General features: G+C 44.7%; 1 protein-coding gene across 3 annotated transcripts in view; it reads right to left on the bottom strand.

Moving 5' to 3' along the window:
- The window catches only part of BTBD9 (BTB (POZ) domain containing 9), a 192,492-nt gene that overhangs the window by 81,976 nt on the left and 86,579 nt on the right, over positions 1 to 23,937 (bottom strand). For 2 of the 3 annotated variants that reach the window (XM_075677978.1, XM_075677980.1), the window contains exons 7-8: positions 19,878 to 20,113; positions 2,350 to 2,463 (exon numbers count right to left, since the gene is read on the bottom strand). In XM_075677978.1, the coding sequence (XP_075534093.1) occupies positions 2,350 to 2,463; positions 19,878 to 20,113 (350 nt within the window). The remainder of the gene's footprint in view (positions 1 to 2,349; positions 2,464 to 19,877; positions 20,114 to 23,937) is intronic. The other variant, XM_075677979.1, reaches the window with a different exon arrangement.

Raw genomic sequence — 23,937 nt, 5'->3', positions numbered from 1 at the left:
TATATCCTTTGAATGTCATAGTATTTTTGTTTTGTTTCTTAATGATTACGTCCACTGCACATATCACTTGCATCATATAAACTTGTAATAATCATTGTTATTGTTTTTGCATGTACCCCACTCCCCTCTATAATGCCATGACGCTTGAGGGTATGTGAGAAAGCAATTAATCAATTAACAAATTAATTAATTGATTAATTAATTAATTATTGCTTACTTCATGTCGTTCGGCTGCACAAAAAAATAAATGTGAAATAGATGTGACATAAATGTGCTCTTTCTTTCCTAGCTTTTTCTCCTTTTTGGATAATTCGAAAATTTGATTTGTAATTTGAAAATTTTTACAATCCTTGGTACCCGCTGGGTACCCGCTCGCTGTGATGCTGGCGTCATGCAATAGACTAATGAAAAAACTTAAACAGGATAAAGGACAATGCACAAAGAATCGAAGGCAGAAGGATTTGGCTTGCAAGGTTAGAGTGATTCCGTATGTTCACGGCCTTTCCCATAGACTTAAAAAGGTGGCTGGGAGTTACGAAGTAAAAGTGGTGTTTTCGGCAAAACACAAAATAGGTAGTGTGCGTTCTAAGGTTAAAAATAAGTTCGAAAGAAAGGATGATGCAAAGAATGAATGTAGCGCTAGACATCCGCGTAAGAACCAATTTGTTGATTGCATGAAAAACGTTGTTTATCAGATTCCTATGACGTGTGGTCATGTATATGTAGGGCAGACTTCGAGATGCATCAACACGAGACTAAGGGAACACTTATCTAGACTGAAAGGTCGCCCTGGTACGCATTTGGCTATGCATTGTCAAGAACACGATTGCTCACCGTGTCTTAGTAGCACTGAAATTTTGTACAGGTATGGGAATCAAACCGCGAGAGAAATTGTGGAAGCGTACTGGATTGAAAAACAAAAGGAAAAATGTATCAGCCATCCTTCTGTTTCATTGCTGGATAAAGAAAATTCGCTGTTGTCATCACATGTTTAACATATTTTCATCGTAAGTTCTTGTAACATGCGCCTTGATGTTTTTTATGTTTACCGGATGGCTTTGGTCCACGGCATTTTATCTCAAGTGTTATATGTGCTATAGGCGTGCTCTGTTTGACTAGATCGCGCAGATCTGTGGGTATTTAAGCAGGAAGTTCTTCGAAAATAAAATCAGTTGTTAGAAAGCGCTCATCCTTGTGTTGCTCCTCTTCTTTGTCCCTGTTTGTTTGCGCACAAAACATTTTTAAATAATGAATCTGTTCCAACTAGGCTGACTCGTAGTTTTGCTTCAGTTCTACAATCCGGCGGACTTCCAATTAATGAGGTTTTACAGTATGTATCAACTGCCACATGTACATGTTTTATGTCCCAACACATTGTTTTAAAGGGTCCCTCACCGGGTATGACCATTTTGAGCCGACAAGCACAGTGCATACAATGCACGCTAACGATCATGTCTGCTAAGTATTACATTGCTATGCACCGTGGAAAGACCCATTTGCCCTTTTCATGACGGGCACTGCAGTCCCAGCCGGAGAGCGCAGTCAATCAGGTTCAATTATGTGTTTTTGTTTCCTTCGCTTGCTTTTATTAAATGTGGCCAGACAGAAGCAAGATATGTATTACGGGCAAACAAATACTTTATAAAATGATTTCATTCTAAGAAAGCTTTATTAGTGCTTTATTATTGTGACCAGATGCTACGCAATGTTATTCCAAAGATGTTAAATTATCTTATTGGCATTGATGTAAACACAGAAAATATGACTTCCAACAGATGTTATGGCATTGTTTTTATAACCTTAGTGCTAATTCATAGCAGCCATTCACTATAAGTGTGATTTATATAATTGTATAACAGTAATCCAATCCTATGTCTGTTCAACATGCGTGTATATTTTACCTTCTATTTTTTTTAATGCTTAAGCAAAAACTATTGCATCCTGTTAAACTTTGTTTTGCAATAATTCAGAATTATTGTTGTAATAATTATCCGATCTCATGTTTGATATCTTATGTTTAGTATTAGATCTCACTGCTTTATGGCTCTTTTGTAGGTAGTGAGAGCTAGTCAAGCTGCTTTTGTGCAGCTTTTATTCCCGCCATCGTTCCTGTGCAAGACATGATAATAAAGATTCAATTCAATTCGAATAACTGTGTTCTGAGCCAAGCCAATATCAAGACAAGTTTCACACACCCGCATCCCAGCGCTCCCCTGAAGGCAGAGCACCCATTTAGATACGCGCACATACAATGGTGCCAGACTTCTCTGTAGCTAATATTTTGCAAGAATCTCCACAGCCACAAGGCAAGTCCTCATGCTGGCTGACAATGTCGCCCTCTGTACGCACCACAATGTGGATGTACTGGACGACTCGGGGCTTGAAGTACAGCCTCTGCCAGGAGCGGCACAGGAAGTGAGAGTGGTCCACCACACGCACCCAGTCCTGCTGGTCCACTGACACCTGTGGGCACCAGGGTGGCAACTATTAACCTCTGAAGGGCTTTTGACCTCAGCTCGACACGTGCGTTAGCCACGTTGTGGCTTATTACGAGCTCACCTCGTCATAGGTATTTCGCCACTTTCTGAATGGCTTATGACAAAAAGAGGCCGTCAAAAGTTCTTTTTTTGCCCTTTCACAACATAGATGGCAGTCGCTGTTTCATCACATAAGCTTTTATTAAATGTTTCACACTAGACAGCAGCTAGTGATCCCAATATGGGCATGCCATTGCATTGTCAAATACCTGAAATGGGTAGGATCTGGTGTAGGTGGTGTGAGAGGGCACAGCTCATAGTAGCATGTTTAGGGTGCAATCATACTGCTGGTACTTGCACTAGTTTGCACAGCATCAATGGAGGAATGCAACAGTCTAGGCAGTCTTTTCCACAAACTTCCAAGGAATGAACTGAGTGGCTTAATATAGTAAAAAAACTTGCTCTAAGCCGTAGAAGGTTTTCAGAAATCTCTGTACTTTTTAAACATGTTTTTGAAGAGTTTCAGGCCATTCGAAAATAAGCCATTAAGGTGCTGCCTTCCGAGGAAAAAAAAAAGGCCCTAAAGGGGTTAATGCGAAACCAATCCACAAGACTCCCTCTCCCAGCTGGGAAGAACCAGCATGTGCTGCTTTTTTTTTATGCCTGGAGCAATTTGCGTGCTGTAGCTCGAGTTGCTGTGGTGGGGTGACGTAAAAGCCTCTCCCCACTTCAATGGAGTTCACCTTCACACCGAACCTCAGTTGCCTGTGTTACACTCATGGTGGAAGGTACTGCTGATGTTCTGCAAAATAGAGGCTTAAACCGAAACAGTTGGTCCTGGGCTGGACGGGTAAGTCGATATAATTGACAAATCCTAAAATTTAGGCTGTGAAAAATCGGTCAGCGACTGCACTTCTTTCTTTTAGAATAACTTCTGCCCAAAACCAAGTGCAAATGAAAAATCGAACTACTGGTGTCAACACCACAATCGTAAACAAGCTCTAAATAATGGCCATTTGACAATAATATTATGGCTGTTGACAGATATGCACATGGAGAAACAAGGCATCTAAATGATTCTGCATCTTCTGTGACCCCACACCTACACCCTTTTCATCTATAGCCACTCTTACATGGGAAGGCGTCCTGTATTTAAGGGGTAAGTTGGAAGACCGAAAATATTTATTCTTCTAAGGACCTGAAAACTCGTGAATATAATCAAACCCATTACAACGAAGCTGGATATAATGAAATAATGTAAATAATGAAGCAAGTGAAATTCCTTCTAAAATCCCCATAAAGATTGACATCACAGTACGTGAACAGTAGACATAGCAAAGTAATTGATGTAACAAAGTAAATCTTCCCTCCCCCTTCAACTTCATTATAACGAAGTCTTACTGCAGAGTTAAACCTCAACACAACAAAGACAGTAAAATCAGTAATTTGCTTTGTTATATTGACATTTCATTACAATGAAATTCCACCTTTTATGCAAATAAGTCCAGTCACCAATGTATTTTTTTTACACCAAAGAGCTTGCAAAATTTTCTGAATTAACAGGCAACCAGAGAAAGCGAATTTGAATGAAAAAAAAAATACATTTGTTGAACTTGAGTTGGCAGCGAAAGATACCGTCTCATGCCATGTTAACGATATGTTCACATCGGTAGTACGAACCGAAGCCGGCCACAATTTCGCGTCCACTCCGCCCCTGTGGTCGATAGTGTCGCCCACAATGAGATAATGCTATCATGAAATGCACCGGCAGCGAGGAGTGAACACTCCATCTGCTTCTCGTTTCAACACGTCTCCAAAACTTGAGATTACGCAACCTCGAGTATTAAACACGCAGGAATACAGCGCACATGATGCCAAGCCCACTCTTTGCACAGGCAGCAGGTTGCCTCTAAAACAGGGCACACAGGCTGCGTATGCGCTCAGCTGTGCTGACAGCCATGCGCAGCCGCGGCTGTGTTAGAAAACGAGATGCGCGCCAACCTGCCCTCATTTTTCCTTCCTCCTCCCTTCACACGGAGGTCCCCCTAGGGTCCCCCTTTCCTCTTGCTCAAGGTCCTGTCGTGCCCCAGGCACTGCATGTTTTAGCTGCGAGTGACAGCGTGTGAGGGTGAGCTGAGAAGGGTGATAGCTTGATGAGATGTGGAAGACAGCACTCATCAAGCTATCATCCTTCTCAGCTCACCCTCATACGCTGTCAGTCGTACCTAAAACATACAGCGCCTAAGGCACAACAGGACTTTATCACATTTGGACTTTATACGAACATGATGCTGCTCTGCTTCCACGGTCGCTCTCGGCTGCATGGTGCGCAATTTGAGAGGCCCGTGCACAAGCAGCTGCTTGTAATTGAACCACTTGACCATCTGGGGTCGGAAAAGTTTCCATTTATTGTCTTGACATTGCTTCATGGCAATAGGGAAATTTCGTTACACTGAATGTGTACATCAACACAGTTTGTTATACTGAGGTTCTAAATACATGGACAATAAGCTATAAACTGATAAATACTTCGTTATATCGAGAAATTCATTACACTGATGTTCACTATCACATATTAAGCCGCATTCATGGCCGCATGCGTACGAGTGAGTCCGAAACCACGATGTTGGAAGCATTGAGAAACACTACGCCATGTCACCTGCGCAAGTGCGATTCCGGAACTACGAGGCCGCAACCATTTAGAAATCGTTCTATATTAAGTTCCCCATAAGAAAACACTTCTATTGCGGACAAATCAAAGAAGTTTTTAGCCGTTTATGGCCCTCTGGGCTGTACTTGTTAGTGATAAGGTAGCCTCCCCGTCTGCGGGATTATTTGACTGAGCTATGGCGAATGCTCGGTTGCCATAGTCGGAAGTTCGAATCTTGCTGCTATTTTTTTTAACGCGACAGCGTTAAGGAGCTCGTGTCGCAGAAAAGCCGGTGTCGTCAGCGTCGGCGGCGTTGGCCGTGAGCGAAAATCCCGGCCGGCAATTTATAAATAAGAACAACTTGCAAGATGGGCTGCGTGGGAATCGAACCAGGGTCTCCGGAGTGGGAGGCGGAGATGCTACCACTCAGCCATGAGTTCGATAGTTCAGAGTGGGTTAAAAACGCCTCTACTGAATGAAGTGTTGCCTTACAAACGTGCTGTAGAAAGCTATACTGCTGTGTATATTGGTAATTATGAGCATGTAAATTACAGAAGTCGCAGTTAAACGCGTAGCGAAGTACGTTTCCGCTACATTTCTTCTGCGCTTTCCGCACATGCAGAGCCATCTTGCGGCAAACCCTCCTCTCAATGTACGGCGCTGCCCCGACAGGTGGCGCGCCACGCGCGCATTGGGGCTGTGCGGGGACCGGTGCGAGGCGCGTCGCGGCCCCGACTCCCTCTCCCCTGACGACGCTTCGCTGTGCTCCCTTACAGGTTGCAGAATCAAGCGTCCTTCCTTTCTTTAGATCACCATCTATCTATCTCTCTGCCCGTGCTGACCATGACGTTTGGCTGGCGTAGATCCTTTCCTCCTCCGAAACACCGAGTTCTTTGGTTCGTTCCGCTTGCTCAGGTGCATGTTTCATTGCCCCGCCGAATGCTGCGTTGCTCGACACTCACCGCGTGATTGGTGGGTGCAAAGTCCGATGCGGGGTGCCTCGTAAGTGATTGCTGCGCATAGCGCATTGTCTTACACCCCTTGGCGGGTTGACGGGAACGCTGTCGCGTTCCACTCTTGAAGGCGAAGCTTAAGCGTCCTCCAATTTTGATGGTGATTTTGAAATTCACCTCCTCCAGTGCACAATTTCTGCAGGCTTGGAGTGACGCCTGCCACCGGCAAAAGGTGCTTAGAGCGACTGGGTCTATACTATTCCAGGTACAACCAAATTAGGAAGGCCCACTATGCTTCAACAAGACACTCCATCACCAGAAGAGGAATTGGCCTCCCTGGTGCAGTATTCGGCCACACCCTCCCAAATGACTAACTCAATTACCCAATGGCCCTCAACCCCCAGCAGCTGCGGAGCACCTGACCAAGGCGGCGGTCAGACCAGTAATGCAGCAGAGGGTGCTAAGAATCTCAGGATCCGGACAGGCTGCCAATGGAAACTGACCCTTGCAATGTTTAACACCTGAACCGTCTCAAGTGAGGCTAGCTTCGCAGGAGTCTTTGAGGAATTATCAGACATTGTTTGGAATATCATTGGCCTTAGCGAGATTAGAAGAACTGGTGAGGCTTATACATTGCTGAATAACGGACATGTCCTCTGCTATAGAGGTCTCCTAGATAAGAAGCAATATGGGGTAGGATTTCTAATCCATAAGGACATAGTGGGCAACACCGACGAATTCTACAGCATTAATGAGAGGGTAGCTGTAGTCGTAATCAAGCTTAATAAAAGGTATAGATTAAAGGTAGTACAAGCCTACACTCCAACATCCAGTCACGATGATGAGGAAGATCAGTTTTATGAAGATGTTGAATTAATGATGAGAAAAGCGCAAACTCAATATATTGTAGTTATGGGCGACTTCGATGCAAAAGTGGGGAAAAAGCAGGCTAGTGAACAAGCAATTGGCAACTACAGCATCGATTCTAGGAACGCTAGAGGAGAGATGCTGGTAGAATTTGCAGAAAGGAATAAGCTTCAAATAATGAACACCTTTTTCAGGAAGCGTAGCAAGAGAAAGTGGACCTGGAAAAGCCCTAATGGTTAACACAAGAAATGAAATTGATTTCATACTTTCTGCTGATCCCGGCATAGTGTAGGTGTAGGAGTAATAGGTAGGGTAAAGTGCAGTGATCATAGGTTGGTGAGGGCTAAGATTCACCTCAATTTAAAGAGAGAAAGAGCAAAATTGGTCAAGAAGAAACAAGTAAATCTAGAGGCAGTAAGGGTAAAAGCAGACAAATTCAGGCTGGTTCTTGCAAACAAATATGCAGCCTTAGAACAAAGAGATGATGACGACATGGAGCTAATGAATGAAACCGTAACTAGGTTGGCTTCAGAGGCAGCAAGTGGGAGGCAAGGCACCAAGGCAACCAAGAGGCAAGCTCTCCCAAGTAACAAAGGACCTAATAAAGAAACGACCAAAAATGAAAGTGTCCAACTCAAGAAATAGGATAGAATTCGTGGAATTGGCAACACTGATCAACAAGGCGTAAATAAGGGATATTCGTAACTATAACGTGACAAAGACTACAGAAGTTGTAAAAAATGGACGCAGCCTGAAATCGGTGAGAAAGAAACTTGGCATAGGACAAACCAAGATGTATGCACTGAAAGATAAGCAGGGTAATATCATCAATGGACGAATTCTATACTGACCTTGTATAGTACCCAGAGGAGTCAGGACACCTCAATGCTAAGAATCACTGGCTCCGGACAGGCCACCATTGGAATATGAACCTGGCAACGTTTAACGCTAGAACGTTATCTAGTGAGGCGAATCTAGCAGTGCTATTGGAGGAATTAGACGGCAGTAAATGGGATATAATAGGGCTCAGCGAAGTTAGGAGGCCAAAAGAAAAAACAGTAATGAACAGGATACTGGAACTCCTCCTATATCTAGCGATGAGGCCAGAAGGGCCTTGCAAGACTTGAAACGAGAAAGAGCGGCAAGAGAAGATGGAATAACAGTCGATTTGATCTAAGCCAGAGGAGACATAATGCTTGAAAAACTGGCGGCTCTTTACACGAAGTGTCTATCGACTGCAAGGGTCCCAGAAAACTGGAAGAATGCAAACATTATACTAATCCACAAAAAGGGGCAGGTTGAAGAATTGAAAAATTATAGGCCCATTAGTTTACTCCAAGTATTATATAAAATATTTACTAAAATAATCTCCAATAGAATAAGGGCAACACTGGACTTTCATCAACCAAGGGAACAGGCTGGCTTCAGGAAGGGATACTCTACAATGGATCACATCCATGTCATCAGTCAGGTTATTGAAAAATCTACAGAGTACTATAAAGGCCTCTCTACTGAGCTTCTACGAGTCTGGCGAGGCCGGGGTAACCACACAGTCCCCACAGACCCAACAAGAAGACTCGAGGTACGCCTCAACGGGGGCCTCATACCAGAGAAGCCATTGCTGAGGGTGCTGGGCATGTGGCTACAGTCCAACCAGCGGGCCACACACACCCTTGTGCTCCTTAAAACCAGTGTCAAGGCGGTATCACGCATGATCTCCCGCGTAACATCCAAGAACAGAGGCATGAAGGAAAGGGACACCCTCCGACTGGTCAGTAGCCTGGTGGTGAGCAGAATCACATACAGCCTGCCTTACTACCACCTCACACAGTCCGAGACAAAGCAGGCCGACACACTTTTGAGGATGGCTTTGAAGACCGCTCTCCGCCTGCCGATGAGTACATCGACTGAAAAATTATTGGCGCTAGGGTTGCACAACACCCTCAGCGAACTGACAGAAGCCCATTACGTCTCGCAACAACAGAGACTTGCGCGGACTCGCACAGGCCGGCAGGTCCTACGAACCTTGGGGTTCCCAGCAATAACAACACGAACCCAAGAAACCTGCTTGATACCTCGTCACGTCCAGGACAGGTTTCACGTTGCCCCGATACCACGCAACATGGACCCTAACCTACACTCCGGCAGGAGGAGAGCAAGGGCCCAGTACATGGAGAAAGCGTTCAGGTTCAGTACAACGGCCCAGTTTACGGACGCCGCCATGTATGGGACGAACAACAAGGGCGCAGTTGCAGTGGCATACGACCACCGAGGCCACGTTACCTCCGCGGCATCGACCCGCCCCTGCACGATTACGGAAGCCGAAGAGCTGGCCATCACGTTAGCCATCCGCGAGGCCCTACACGCAAATCAACCATTGACGATCCTCACGGATTCCCAGCAGGCCTGCCGCAACTTCCTACAGGGTAGAATTGGAAGACCTGCTGCACAAGTCCTAGCCGGAATACTCAAGGAGGACTCTGAGGACTTCGCCACCCAAACTATCATCTGGATACCGGGTCACACTGGCATCACGAGCAACCTGCAAGCCGACAGAGCAGCTCGAGGATTCGTACATAACCGAGCACTCATCACGCCGGCTGCAGAAGACCTGGACCCTGTCGACCTCGAGTATTCAGCCATCGTGAACTACCACAGAGGGCGTCGCTTGCGATATCCACCACCCCATCGAAACCTAAAGACAGAAGATGCCGCTGCCTGGCGTAGGCTCCAGACAGGCACTTACACGAACCTACACATATTACATCGGATACACCCCACAGCCTACAGGGACGAATGCCCATGGTGTGGGGCCACACCAACCCTATACCACATTACGTGGGAGTGCACACTACACAACATAGAACACCCAGAGACGAACATAACGAGGGAGCAATGGGAGGCACTGCTGTCCAGCTCGGCCCTCGACGACCAGCTCAAGCTGATTAAGAGAGCTGAGAAGATGGCAAGAGCCAGCGGAGCCCTGGACTAAGGGCCCCGACCATTAGCGGTTTTTCTGATTATTCTTTTAATAAAGTTTATCTATCTATCTATCTACATGGCTTTCCTAGATTACTAAAAGGCATTTGGTTCAGTATAGATACCAGCAGTCATAGAGGCATTACGTAATCAATGAGTACAGAACACTTATGTAAATGCCTTGGAAAATATCTACAGAGGTTCTACAGCTACCTTTATTCTACACAAGCAGGAAGATACCAATAAAGAATGGGGTCAGACAGGGAGACACAATCTCTTCAATGCTATTCAGTGCGTGCTTAGAAGTATTCAAGCTATTAAACTGGGAAGGCTTAGGAGTAAAGATCAGCGGCAAATATTTCAGAAACCTTCAGTTTGCCGATGACATTGTTCTATTCAGCAACAATGCAGACGAGTTACAACAAATGATTGAGGACCTTAACAGAGAGAGTGTAAGAGTGGGATTGAAGTATAATATGCAGAAGACAAAGATACTGATAAATAGCCGGGCAAGGGAACAAGATTTCAGGATCGCCAGTCAGCCTCAAGAGTCTGTGAAGGAGTATGTTTACCTAGGTCAATCAATCACACGCAGCCCTGATCATGAGAAGGAAATTCACAGAAGAATAAAAATGGGTTGGATCGCTTACGGCAGACATTGCCAGCTCCTGACTGGAAGCTTACCATTATCATCAGAAAGGAAGGTGTACAATCAGTGCACTTTACCAGTGCTGACATATGGAGCAGAGACTTGGAGACTGACCAGGGTGTCTACCAAGTTGACATTTCGAAATTCCCTGATTTTCCCAGGTTTTTTCTGAGCACCTTTGCAAAATTTCCTCAATGAGCTAGAACTTTGTTTTATGTCAAGACAGGCTGACACCATGTTGCCCAATACTGTCACTCTCTTGTAAGCATGTTGAAACAAAAAAATTACTTGATCCAATTTGAATAATGAGTAATATCTATTTTATTCAAAAAGAAAGCAGAAGGAAGGTGCTAGCAAAATACACAGCGAAAGAAATGGTCAAACCCATTGCAAATTGAGTCGAACATTTTGAAATACGAATGAAAAGGAGATGCATATGTAAGTAAATATTTTTGAATATGAGCTATTTCTATCAACTGATAGCAAGCTCATCGGTATGAGGCCTTAACTTTGTCACAATTAAGATTCTCTCTCAGCAGCTGGGAAGTCAACCTCAACTGTCCTGACATACTCTCAGCCCGTACACGACATCTCAGTGTTGGGTTTCACTGCTTTAAAGAGTTTATCTTGGTTTGGATGAGGTACACCTGCATTTCATCATCAGCCAACGCTGTTTTTTGAGCTCAACCTCCTTTGAAGAGGCGGCGGCACGCTTCCGTTCCCATTAATTCCTTAATGTGTCGATCCTTTCTGTTCTCATCCTCCTTCTGCCACGTTTTCACCCCATGGATCATTTGAAGCATCCTCTTGGCCAGTTGTACAGTGAACGTCCCATTTTTCGGACTGCCTAGGGGCCGCAAGAACATCCGAAAAATCCGGCATTCCGAAAAAATAATTAAATGCACGTCTTTAACTGCCCTTAAGGCCTAAAATTGCCACAGGCACGTCCGAAAAAGCTCTTAAGGAGGTATGGTAGGGTAAATGGTACATGTTAGTTTTAAAATAGTATTTTAGAAGCACCTGCAGATATTCGCATCAAACTTCGCGTGCTTACAGAAGTTGCTCTTAGGTACAACATGAGACACTTTGTTTGATTCTAGATGGTTTTCCTTTCCTGTGGCCCACTCCCAAAACTTCAGGTGTGTTTGATTATTTGATGTACCTTTTCTCTGCAAGAATGCAGAGGAATGTGATGATATTACAGTGTTATTCTAGATACCAATAGGTTATATCTGAACTAAAGAGATATCATATCCACTTTGGAGTTCGCACCCCCAAAAAATAATATCTCTGCTTGTGCAAAGCCAGAAAGGGGGTTTCTTGCAGTCTAAATTTTTCCAGTGTTGTCATTCATATTATCAGAGATTTTTTTAGTTCAGAATATTTATGACTGGTTGTAGTACATGTGTACAATGTTTCACTGGAATGGGATGAATACTTTCTGAGAAAAGGTGCATTGAATTTGAAAAAATAATAAAAAATGCAATTTGAGAAAAATGAAGTCTTCAGTTCGAATACTGCTTGTGGATGCTCAAAATGCCCCAGGAGAACACATTTCACTGCTGACTTTCTTGCAGGTGTCTCCAAAACCCTTCTTAGTGTTCCTTTTTATCAGCCATCCTTCCTTGCTCTCTGCAGAGTCATAGAATTCTGCCCTGTCAACACGCTCTTTGTCTGTCCTGTCGAGGGTGTAGTATAACAAAACAGACCTAGAACAATTCCAAGGGCCTCCAGAACAGCTTTTCGTGCAAAATTATTGTCACTGTAGTTGGCTACAGCATTGCAAGTTGCTGTCTTCAATGTGTAAGCACTGAGAAAGTTTTGCTAGGGCAACAGCACCAGATTGGTTGGTTGAGCGACTCATTGGTGTTCTGTGTTCATCCATGAATACATTGGCTCATAAGACCAATTACTGTTGAAAGTCCTCATTCTGCTCCATTTTCTGGACAATCGTGCCATCTTATGAACAAGTAATATGTTTGAAACTCAAAACAGAGGCGACCACGTAAGCAAAAGCAAGAGTTCGACGTAATAGTTATTTTCTACAAAGGGCTATTGCGTCAAACTCTTGCTTCGAGTTGTTAACAAATTCGACTTCACCCTGCCAACTGCTAGCCGCCTGGTTAGCTCAGATGATGGAGGGGCTGCCCCATAAAGGCGGTAGTCCCGGCTTCGGGCCCCGGACCAGGATGAGATTTTCATCAACTGCGATGCTTTTCTTTCAAGGAACTCGTATGGGATTCCTTTGCGGCAATTGCTACAATTGGGTGGATGTCTCATTTTATTTTAATTAATCGATTATATTTTAGTACAAATCATTTACTACACACACACACACAAACAAAAATATAACCACGCAATAACGAAGAAAACCGCGAACGACAACGATAAACAAACCAGACTTTGTCCGCCATTCTTAAACACCAGGACGCACGGCACACTTCGGCGTAACATTTGAACCGCTTGAGCGGGCACTCGAGATCGCGCTTCCGCAGGTTTGTACCCCATAGCGCAGTCGATTTTTCTGTGCCAAAATTGAAAATTCGATTTTTGGGGGTTTCAACCCTACCATACTCCCTTAAGGCCTGCCAGTACACTTATCAGGCATATCGGTGCTCATAGTGTGACAGGAAATGGGGGTGCACGCGTGCGTAATTAAGGAATACATACTGTGTCCCGTGACAATTGCCCCTTCCCTCGCTTGTTATGCTTCACCGCCTAACACTGCTGTACTCAGCCGAAGCTAACTATCAAAAACTTGCATTACGCAACGCGCTGTGCTCTGCGAGCTTCGAAGCCAATCACGAGGATTACAAAGGCAGAGTCAGTGTCATTGCTGACAGCGGTGAATTCTTTCTATGAAAAATACGGCACCGCACGACAAAAAGCTTAATAGCGAACGTAGAAGCAGCTAGGCCCAACGTTGCAGCAGTGGTGGCTACGGCTACCAGTGGATCTGCGTGCGAGAGTGCCGGTTCGAGGCGGCGAGATAATCAAAATGGCGGCAGTGGTGGCTTTGGTTAATGCCATTTCGGACCTGCAGTCAAGGAAATATACATTGACTATATGGAGTACGTAGTGGTGCTGCAAAGCCATGTGAATTATCGGGCATGTCCGAAAAATCGGGCGTCTGAAAAATCGGTTGTTAACTACTCATCGTGCCGATGACACGGCGTCAATGACGATTCCTTGCGATTCCTCTGTTACTGGAGCCAGCATTAACACGGCTTTCGTTCCCTTTCTATAATGTTACAGCTAATTTTCTCTGATAGAAGCACAAATTCCTTGAGTTTTCCCTGAGTATTTCCAGACTATTCAAATTCCCTGAGAATTCCCGGTTTTCCAGGTTGGTAGACACCCTGCTGACAAAGAAGCTTGAGAACAAGTTAAGGACAGCACAAAGAGCGATGGAACGAAGATTGCTAGGCATAACGTTAAGAGACAGAAAGAGAGTGGTTTGGATCAGAGAGCAAACGGGTATAGACGATATTCTCATTGACATCAAGAGGAAAAATGGAGCTGGGCAGGTCATGTAATGCACCAGTTAGATAACCGTTTGACCATTAGGGTTACAGAATGGCAAGAGAAGGAAAACGCCATCGCGGACGACAGAAGACTAGGTGGAGCGATGAAATTGTGAAATTCACGGGCGCTAGTAGGAATCAGTTGGTGCAGGACAGGGGTAATTTGAAATCGCAGGGAGATGCCTTCGTCTTGCGGTGGACATAGAACTGACTGCTGCTGCTGCTGCTGATGATATCAAGGTTTAACTGTGTGTCTATTTTCCTTTGTCTCACTTGGATCATGTCTTAAGCCCGTTTACATAATTTTCCTGGAAGACTTGCAAAAAATTCCCCAGATTTTGCTAAACAAGGTATGCATGGCTTCTGTGCGATTTAAGAAATTCAGTACGACTAACCCTTATTCGCTTTCCACCCTAGAACAAGAGTTGCATGAAAGTTGACATAGGAAGAGTGTTTTTCTGGAAGCTTTTTTTATTCTTTTTTTAAGTCTCGCAGCTTTTGTTTTACGGTATTCTGTGCGGATGCACGCTTATAGCAACAGCATGACAGTGACCACATTCAGAATTGACTGCGTAAAAGCCTTATTTGTAAAGCAACCCATGGGCAATCATTTCCGGAGTGCTGCAGTATGCCGATATTTCTTTTGTAGTGAATCAACTTTTTTGGACTCTCACTTATTTGAAACTTCAGGCACTCTTCGCCTAGTCCAAATAACTTCTCGACAACTGTAGCACAAAAAGACACAAGGCCATTCTCGAGAATTTACATCATGTGTTGCTCAACTCCTACTGGTACTACATTTCATACTTTGCAGATGATGCTGCAGAAGCTCCGCAAGTAGCAGTAATAGGCCAGTTTACGTGGTTTGCAGTGCAGTTGTGTTTCATCCCTGCAATTTTGTTGTAATAACTAGGTAGGTCACATGATACAACTCGTGAACAGGTTGTTACATCAACACACATATAATCTTGCGCACTTTTGCTTCCAGTATGCAACATAGTACAATGGTTTGGTTGCAGGCCCAAGCGCTTCACTGCAGCCACTGGTCACAGAAATGTGGCACTGTCCGTTCAGTGGTAAATATCTTTGCATCTGTGATGCCTTTTGTATAATAATTATGTTGTATTTTGCAACATAAAACTATGAGACCTAATGTGACATAAAATTATATGACATATACCTATACCTTTCTTTAATGTATGGTATACTATAGTTTTTATTTGACTGCGTGGAGTGAGAGAAGTATTTACAGCCTTGAAGCATTACCTGCTACTTGTGAAACTGAGTACAGTGAAGTCTCGATATAACGAACTTCAAGGGACTGCGGCAAATTGTTCGTTATTCTGAAATTAAAGCATTTTGCACATCAACCCATCAGCTTATCGGTTCTCACCATAGGAGCTATCCATGAAAATTCTGCAGCTGGCTCTTGGCCCGTGCTGTCGCTATTTTCCATAGATTCCGCCGCCACACACCACCGCAGCACTGTATATAGAGTGGCACACGCAAAAGGGATGCTGAGGCCAAGAAAACCACCGACAGGAAAATGAGCTCCATGTTGCCTATAAGGCATTATGTTCCTTTTTGTTTGTTTGTTTTTCACATTATTTGCCGTGGACACCGAAACTGTCTCGCTCGAGGTGGACACCTGGAGCCGTATTCTGTAATGCTTCGGTTTTCGAAGAATACGCTTTGGAAGCAGAGATTAGCTGCCGCCTGGGTGACGCCATCACCTCGGCCCGCGCATGCATATTATGAAGGCGTCAGGCACATGTCAATCATGCGGAAACTGAATCCATTGTCTGCTAAGAAGCAAAGTGCCGCGAGGTGCTTCGGTTTGATCCGAAGGCGCCGAGGTGCCGTGTGCATGGGCGAGACCGGCGTTCAGTGCAAAATGGCAGTGATCGTGATACCTGTGGTGCCTGTGTTAGTTCTGTACAAAAAATACACAATTTGAGACGTCAAGACATTCAACCGGTATAATAGTGTAAATGTAGATTATTGGTGGGTTTATGAGTAATAAGGAACAATTTAAATCCCTCAAAATAAATTTGATGAGAGACAATACTCATAGGGATACATAGGGCTCCATAGAAAATGCATGAAGACGCTTACGGTAGGAGTCGATCAACTGAAATTTGGGGATTGGCTAACTTGAAATTTCGAGGTGGGCCAACTAAATTTAGGGTTGGGCCAACTTAAATATGGGGCATGGCCAACTTGAAATTTCGACGTGGGCCAACTTAGATATGGGGGTACGCTTACGCATACTTAGACAACTCCAGTGGAATTTCTGCACGCCATGTTAAGGTACAACATGTCACCTAGCGGCATAAATGGGTCAACCGCGCTAAACAAAATATGCTAAATCACTCACCACTAGTATGTCACACACCCATTTCATGATGAACATAAACCTTATCAATACATCAAGAAATTGTTTTTCATTTACCAAGAAGCATTCATAATTTGCTATATTTTTGCTTGGCTTGTGACGTTCACTTCCAGAAAAAAACCTGTGTTCCAATTGGCCTCTGTCCTTCCTCTTCTCATTAAGTAAGCGGACTGCCCAAATGTGATGTCACTGCCAAAGTGAATTCTTCGAAAATCGAATCATTACAGAATATGGCTTAGGAACTATTCCAAAGTGCAAGCATGTGTAAGTGTCGCCGTCTGGAAAGTGCAACCATGTGACATCCCCATGAGTACGGAGATTACATTTCTCCACGTGCATAGCTGGTATGGCGACAGAAAGAAGCGGGAAAGAAAGAAAGGCAAAAAAAGAAGAGATTGCTAGGTGACACTTGTCTGGGAGGAGCATGCCCTTGCATAACCTGATGTGTTTAAAGAAGAAGAAGAAAAAAAGTCCCCTTGGGATGTTTTTTCCTCTGGCGCCATCTTGGGTTTTCCGAAAACCATGCACCATGGCGTCCATTTTCTACGCTTTGTCATCTGCTAGCCTACTGTTGCCCCCTGCCATAAAGGATGCATGAAAAGCTAAGACTGTTTCAGAATATTAGTTCGTAGTATTGAGGTGTTGTTAGCATGACACTGAATCTGAATGCTGTTATTCTGAAGTTCATAGTACTGAAATATTTTTACATTGAAGCTATAAGCAGTCAGCAGGGGATTTCTGAAAAGTTTGTTAATCTGAAAACTTTATTAATACAGTGTACGTAGTAAAGAGGCTTCACTGTATACAGTAAGCTATGCATGAATGTTGCGGTGAAGCGAACATAGGCATACAATCTAAAATTTGTACATTCAGTCGACACTCATACAACAGACTGTAATAATCCAGCAAAATAAGTCCGTTAGATCCAAGGTCTGTTCCGTCCAAAATTAGGACCGCAGTGTGTTATGAAATGGCAGAACACATATACTGCTGTGCAGTGCTTGATCATTGGAATCCTGAGGCAATCGCAACAACTATAAAGATTAAAATTAATATAAATGAATAGATAAAGAGATTTACAGGGTAGTCGGCATCGCCATAGCCATAGTGTTCTGTATAAAGTCCAAAGGTGATAACACAGTTGACGCATGCCACATGCGGTATGTGTGAATGAAAGTTTGTGAGGGTGAGCCAAGAATGGCCGCTCACGAAGTGGGGGGGGGTTCTACTCCAGCAGCGGTGCGGGCCCCATCTTGAAAGCAATCAGCAATGAAGACAAGAGTGCGCCAACTGTTGACAGCTTCGTATGCGCTGTGGTCTCGCCTCTTAGTTCACGAAGAAGCAAAGGCAGGACGAAGGTCAATTTGCTCGCTGCTGCTGCCGCGCTTCCTCACTCCACTGTTTTGACAGCGAGTGTCTGTGGTCGTCGAGTGAGATGCGTTCATGTTTGCTTGTGCATGCGTGACGGCATGCGTGTCAATTTGGTTAGCAAGCAAATGTTTACAAGTTTATATGGCTGACAAAGCTACTATCCTTATCTCATATAGCTGTCCACTAATTTGCTATCGCCAGTGATGCTTCGCCACAAAACTGCCAATTTTTTCTGCAAAATGATGTGATGACAAATAAAGTTGTCTCAAAATGATACACGTTGAAATCACTGGAGGTTGTTTTTAGAGCGGTGTATGCTAGGCCTTCAAAATGTAATGGGTAAGGCCTAGTGGCACTATCGACCATTGTGCGCTGAGCTCTGCCTTGGCACTTGCTAAGCATCAAGCCAACAGAGTTGCGCAGCAAATGCGGAAGGTCTCAGCTGCTCCGACTTCTTAGACAATTTGGCGAAGTGCGTGCGTCGCAGGCAGCGAAATTGGCCAAGCAGAAGAAAATGCAAGACTATTTCATGTGAAACTGAGCTAGTTTCATCAATAAAGTGATTTTATAAATGGTATATGCTTTTATCGAATTATGCTCTGTATCGAACTGATAGGCATTTGTTGCGAGTTCAATATAGCCGGGTTCAACTGTAACAAGTTTTTCAGAATAACACATCGAATTTCATCGTCATCGTATCTTAATAACGCTTCACAATAATGAATTTCGAACGTAAGAATCTGCTCGCAACGACGACAAATGCTCCGTATGTGCCACTACCATCATCATCAGTATGCCTGCCTATATTTCTCTATGCTCCTGCCCTTTTTTAAACGCGAGTTTGCCCTATTGGCATTGCCTGCACTTGCCTGCACGCGCCTGGCCGGCCCTCGCCGTCTTTGTTCCGTCATCCAGGTAGCTCGGCACCTTTGTCGGAGGGCTGTTTTGCTCGCTTTAAACATTAGACATTCATTTCTACATTCGCAATGAGCTCTGGAAGCAGCACGGAAAAAAAAGCATAGGCAATTCTCTTCGCAAGAAAGGGTGGATATTCTTTCTCAAGTGGACACTGGAAAAAAGCAAATCGGCATTGCAAAAGTGCGGGGCATCAAACCACTTCTTCAAATAAACGTGCATTCATTTCTGAATACTCAGAGCTTTTTTCCGTGATTTTACATGTTAACGCGTTTGCGGATGTGTTCCCAGCAAAGGTAGGCGACTGCTTTTGTTGCATTTACGATTTTGCATGAGAATCAGATCTTTTTTAATATTAGGATTTTTCAAAATAAAATAATTTTTAGCAGTCCCTTGAGATTCGCTGTATCAAGATTTGACTGCAATATAGGAAGATCCACCTAAGTGAGAGGTCTGTTATATCCATAAGTATGTTGTATGCAGACATGTTGTAACACCATGGACTGCACATGCAAATTGCATAGAAGGAGAATGAACATGTATTTGCTGCTTATTCTTTTATATTTATTGCAAAAAGTCAGCGATGCCCTTCTGTGCTTTCAATACCTCAAGCTTTTCGTTGCCTTCTGCATTTGAGACATTACTGGCAAACATGACCAGTTGGGATTACCTAAGCTGTGCACTCAATGATAGAATGGTGGGTGGTGGCAACTGGTTCGCAATCCCAACCAATAGAGCTACTCTATCTGATAATGACCATGAACAGGGGTGGCTGAGAGTATCCTCAAAGTGACTCGAAAACACTGGAAGTGCTTGTCTTTTTGCCAGCGGCTTGTTTATCCATACAACGCATCAGTATCCAAGTGACCATGTGGCAGCTCGCTTGTTCATATCAGTCATCACAGCCTGGCACAGCAGTCACATTAACCAGAAATCTAACACAATGTAAGAATGGTGTTTGGGCCTGGACTACGAAAACTTCTTATCACCCCGAAGTATGTACCAGCCATGATCTATCGAAATTTTACAGCAATTGAAATATTGCAATCCTGGTCCCAGTTGTGTCAGCTGTGCAAGTGTACAAGAAGTATTCTTGCCTCAATGTAGTACGAGTATGCCCGGTTGTCCTTGTCCCAGAGCAGCAGCCGCAGGTGGTTGAGGATGCAGGGGGCCCCCAGACGGACCAGGATTCCCTGCTGTCCATCGATGGGGTGCCGTGTGAAGCCCCGTTCCATGTCGTATGTCTGGGTGTCGCCGTCCAGAAGTGCAGAGCGCATCTCCCCCTGCAGTACCTGGGCTCCGTGCAGCTGGGTCGCCACATTCTCCCCAGGCACTGCACAGGGAAGGTGCCCCACAAGGTTCGAGAGGCACTGCAAACAGCCCAGTGCAGGAGAAGAAATTCTCTGTGCCCTCACTAAACCTGCTCAGTCAGCACAAACAATATTCGAGTCCAAAAAGCAACCTGCCAACCTTAAAAGTAGGAAAATACCAAGGTTGAAGCGTAAAAAAAAGAAGCACAAAAACTTGGTGAAAAATATTAAAATGGTTTTATTACTCAAGGTACTGACTGCTTATTCAAAAAGTTCGTGGACATTCTGAGACATTCTCAACAATCGCAATAATGACCAGCACCGCACACAAAACAGAAATGCCTATAAAGTTTAATCTAATCATGAAATAATCATATAAGAGTGGGTGTAGTTTCAGTTGCTGTTGTGCATTTGTTCTACAAGTGCGCAACAGCGCACTTGTAGAACAAATGCTGTAACAGTAAATGCTGTAAACAGTACTGCTGCAGAAAAGCCTGAATGATGAAGCAGTTCTGAAAAGTCTGGCTGTAAAAAAAATTTGAGCAGCAACTAAATTTCTATTCCTTTGAAGTCAGTTCTGCCCTAAACCGAACCCAAATGAAAAATGATAAACTTACTGTTGTCCCTTAAAGGGACACTAAAGGTTACCAGAAACTCAAGTTAAAGTGGTAGAGCAATGTTCTAGAACGTCTAAGGCGTCAATATAATCGCGAACAGAGCTTTAGTAACCGAGAAATTGAGGTAAATGCATGACACGATTTGAGACCCTCCAGCGACATTCCGGTACTAAACCGATGACGAAAGGACTCCTCATAATTTGTGTTACTAATACTCAACTACTCGTATTAAAAATATCATTTCATTCGATTATAAGACGGAAAAAAATGCTACTTGTCTACGTCTATTCAACTCTAAGAAAAAATAACATTTTGACGTTACCCTTCAGTAATATGGGTGTTCGAAAGGTTTCGTTTTCGCTCGACTCTGCGCCGCGCACGCTTTGGAGTTTCAGTAGTTTCGTTATCGCGTCGTGCTGTGAGGGTTCTGCTGGCTCGCGAAGCTTTCATTTGGAACAAGCAGCGAGAATGCCACGTCCATGTGATGTCGTGGGAAGCCCTAGTTGCTTTCCCGCTCCGGAGAGCCGGTGTCGAAGCCGCCGTCGTAGTACGCAACGACGCCGGCAGTGCGAGCCCTCAGCAGCAGGTCGCGCTCGTCGGTGCTCAAATCGCTGAAGTTGAGCCCACCATCGCGAGCCAATCTGTCGGTGTCAGGGTCCATTGCGACGAGCGTCGAAGTTAGCGTCATAGAATGAAGTACCAGCCTCTGGGCGTCTTGCGCTGGAGTTTGAGGTATAGTAGCGGCGCCTGGTGGCGGTGCGGGAAACGACATCTGGGTCGTGCCAGCTCGGGTCGTATTGAGCCCTGGCTGTGGCGAAGCACGTTTCTAGGCCGAGTTTTGCGTCGATTCGCACATTTTTATGCCCTGTTGCGAGTGCGAAAAGGCTCGTCGCTTCTCATAGACCACGCTGCGAGCTCGCCGCAGCCTATAGTTTAACGAAAACGGACTCTCCGTGTGCCGTGGGACGTAATGTGGGACGTAATTCGTTTCTCCTTCCGCTAGCCACCATACTCCCGCTTTCGCTCTGCTGTCGGCTCTGTCTTGGCTCTGCTTCTGGCCGCGCGTTCGTGTTTTGCGCAGAAAAGCCGTAACGCCATCTGCGGACGCCGTTCTACTCACCGATGGCGCAACGTCACTATGAGACCATGATGTCAGTACTCCTCGATCGGAGGGCGGGCGATTTGAACTGCGCTAGAGGTACGCGGACGCTTCAGAACGCATTTTCTCTTAAATTAAGTCTCTCCTTGGCACGAAACAAGCGTTTCGAGGTTTCTGTGATGGTATTTCAACAGTCCACGTTGACTTAATAGTAACCTTTAGTGTCCCTTTAATCCATGTGTTCCCATTGTACCCTATGCAGTCCAAACCACTTACTTTGATACTGGTTTTAACAATATATCAGATATAACAATGAGCGGCCAATACACCGTTAACTTTTGTATGTGTTAAGCATCGATAACGGGTGGCCATTTTTGCTTTCCAATTTTCCGATTGTGAAAACTTCGCAGCACGTTCAACAATCACCGCCGGAGGGGAAAGAGTGAACTGCTTAGAAAACAAAAATATAGTTCTCCTCCTTCATGTCCAATAGCGCAGTGTGTCCGTGAGCGACATGGAAGGCCGCGAAAGCAGCGTTTCAAACCATCGTTAGCGGGCTAACCATGCTCAATGGGCACGGCACAGAAAGAGTTAAAGGCAATGATACGGCACGGAACATTGTAGTAGGCGATTTATTAGACCATCTAACACGCACACAAGCTTGCAGTGCAGCAGCTGGTCATTGTTACGTCCAAGTATTGTTAAACCAGTGTTTATAGTTAAATGCTATAGGTGGGTTCAACTAATTAAAATGTTTCGATGTATGTCCCCTCTTAATTTTTTTGTGCAACCCAGTTATAACAATTATTGGTTATAAGGATGATTTTCTTGATACATGAATACTTTAAGTGGGCTCAACTGTATTCTGTTTCATACATAGCAGGCGGTGCTATTGGGGGTGAGCTCCACCACTGGAAAAGCTGGCGCCACCGTCGGCGTGACGTGGCATGATGGATCACATGGTCACAGCGGCCGCGTCGGCTGCTTCGGAAGCGCCGAAGCGAGCTGAAAATGTAAGTTTAAAGTCCCACCTGTGCTGCGGTTCCGATTAAGTGCTGAGGCTCTCCCACCTTGGGTGTCTGCTTGACAACACTTGAAAGCACTATAATAGGTACTGGCTGCCTTTAGAGACGTGCAGCATGGTAGGCTACTGCTCGGTGCTGCAGTGTCGGACGTACTCAAGGGAGCCCGGTGTCAGCCTTATTCACACGTAGCCGCAGGATAATGAGCTGCGTGGAGCTTGGCTCGCGAAGCTTAGAACTGGCAGATAGCCATCGGCTACAACTCAAGTGTGCAGCAAGCACAGACGCGAGAAAGATTTCTAATATGGGATCGGGGCTGCGATGTTCGGTGAGTAGCACAAAGCACACACTGAGACGCTCGCCCGCGTACTGCCCGGCTAATGTCATGAAATTTTGGTCTATGAACTTGTTGATGCTGGATACTGGCAAGTTCACAGTAATGGAAAAGGAACCACAAAAAGCATATAAAAAGAGGCATGACACATGCTCACGCTTCTGTAGCACCAAACAATGAAACGTACTGGATTAAATAAACGAAGCAGCAAGTAATTGCTCACTGAGAAGACCGATAAACATACAGTGTAAGGCAAGTTCAGATATAATGGTATTTAAACGTCCAAGACCTTGTAAAAAAAAATTAATCATCGTGACGGCACATCCCAAGTCGCCCTATGGTAGGTGTCGAAGTCCGTAGTTATAATGAAATTATTTTTGAACAGCTCCGATAGTTTCCACGCAACGCTGGTTGCTTGTGTGCTGTCACATGCTCATATGCTGCGGCCTAAAGCTCGTGGCACGGTGCGAAAACGCGCTCACAGCGAAAGCAAAACAATGTGCGCGGACATGGCTGCAGGCACGCAGTCGGTCACCGCGAACCTGTGCGATCGCTGCATTGAGAATTCATTCAATTATGTTCCATTTAGTTATAAAGATAGCCCACTATAAGAACATATTTCGCATGGTTTGCTCACAGCGTTTGCCTACTTTTCATGCAAGATGCCAGTTCGGGAGACTCCATAGCGGCGACCGCGCGCAGTGGCGTTCACTGTATGGATTCGGCAAAGAGATAGCGTCTGTAAACGATTGTCTGCTTTCAGTTTGCCCAAGAT

Source organism: Dermacentor variabilis, unplaced genomic scaffold (assembly GCF_050947875.1).
Source record: "Dermacentor variabilis isolate Ectoservices unplaced genomic scaffold, ASM5094787v1 scaffold_14, whole genome shotgun sequence".
NCBI lineage: Eukaryota > Metazoa > Arthropoda > Arachnida > Ixodida > Ixodidae > Dermacentor > Dermacentor variabilis.
This window is presented reverse-complemented; position numbering and strand designations above follow the sequence as displayed.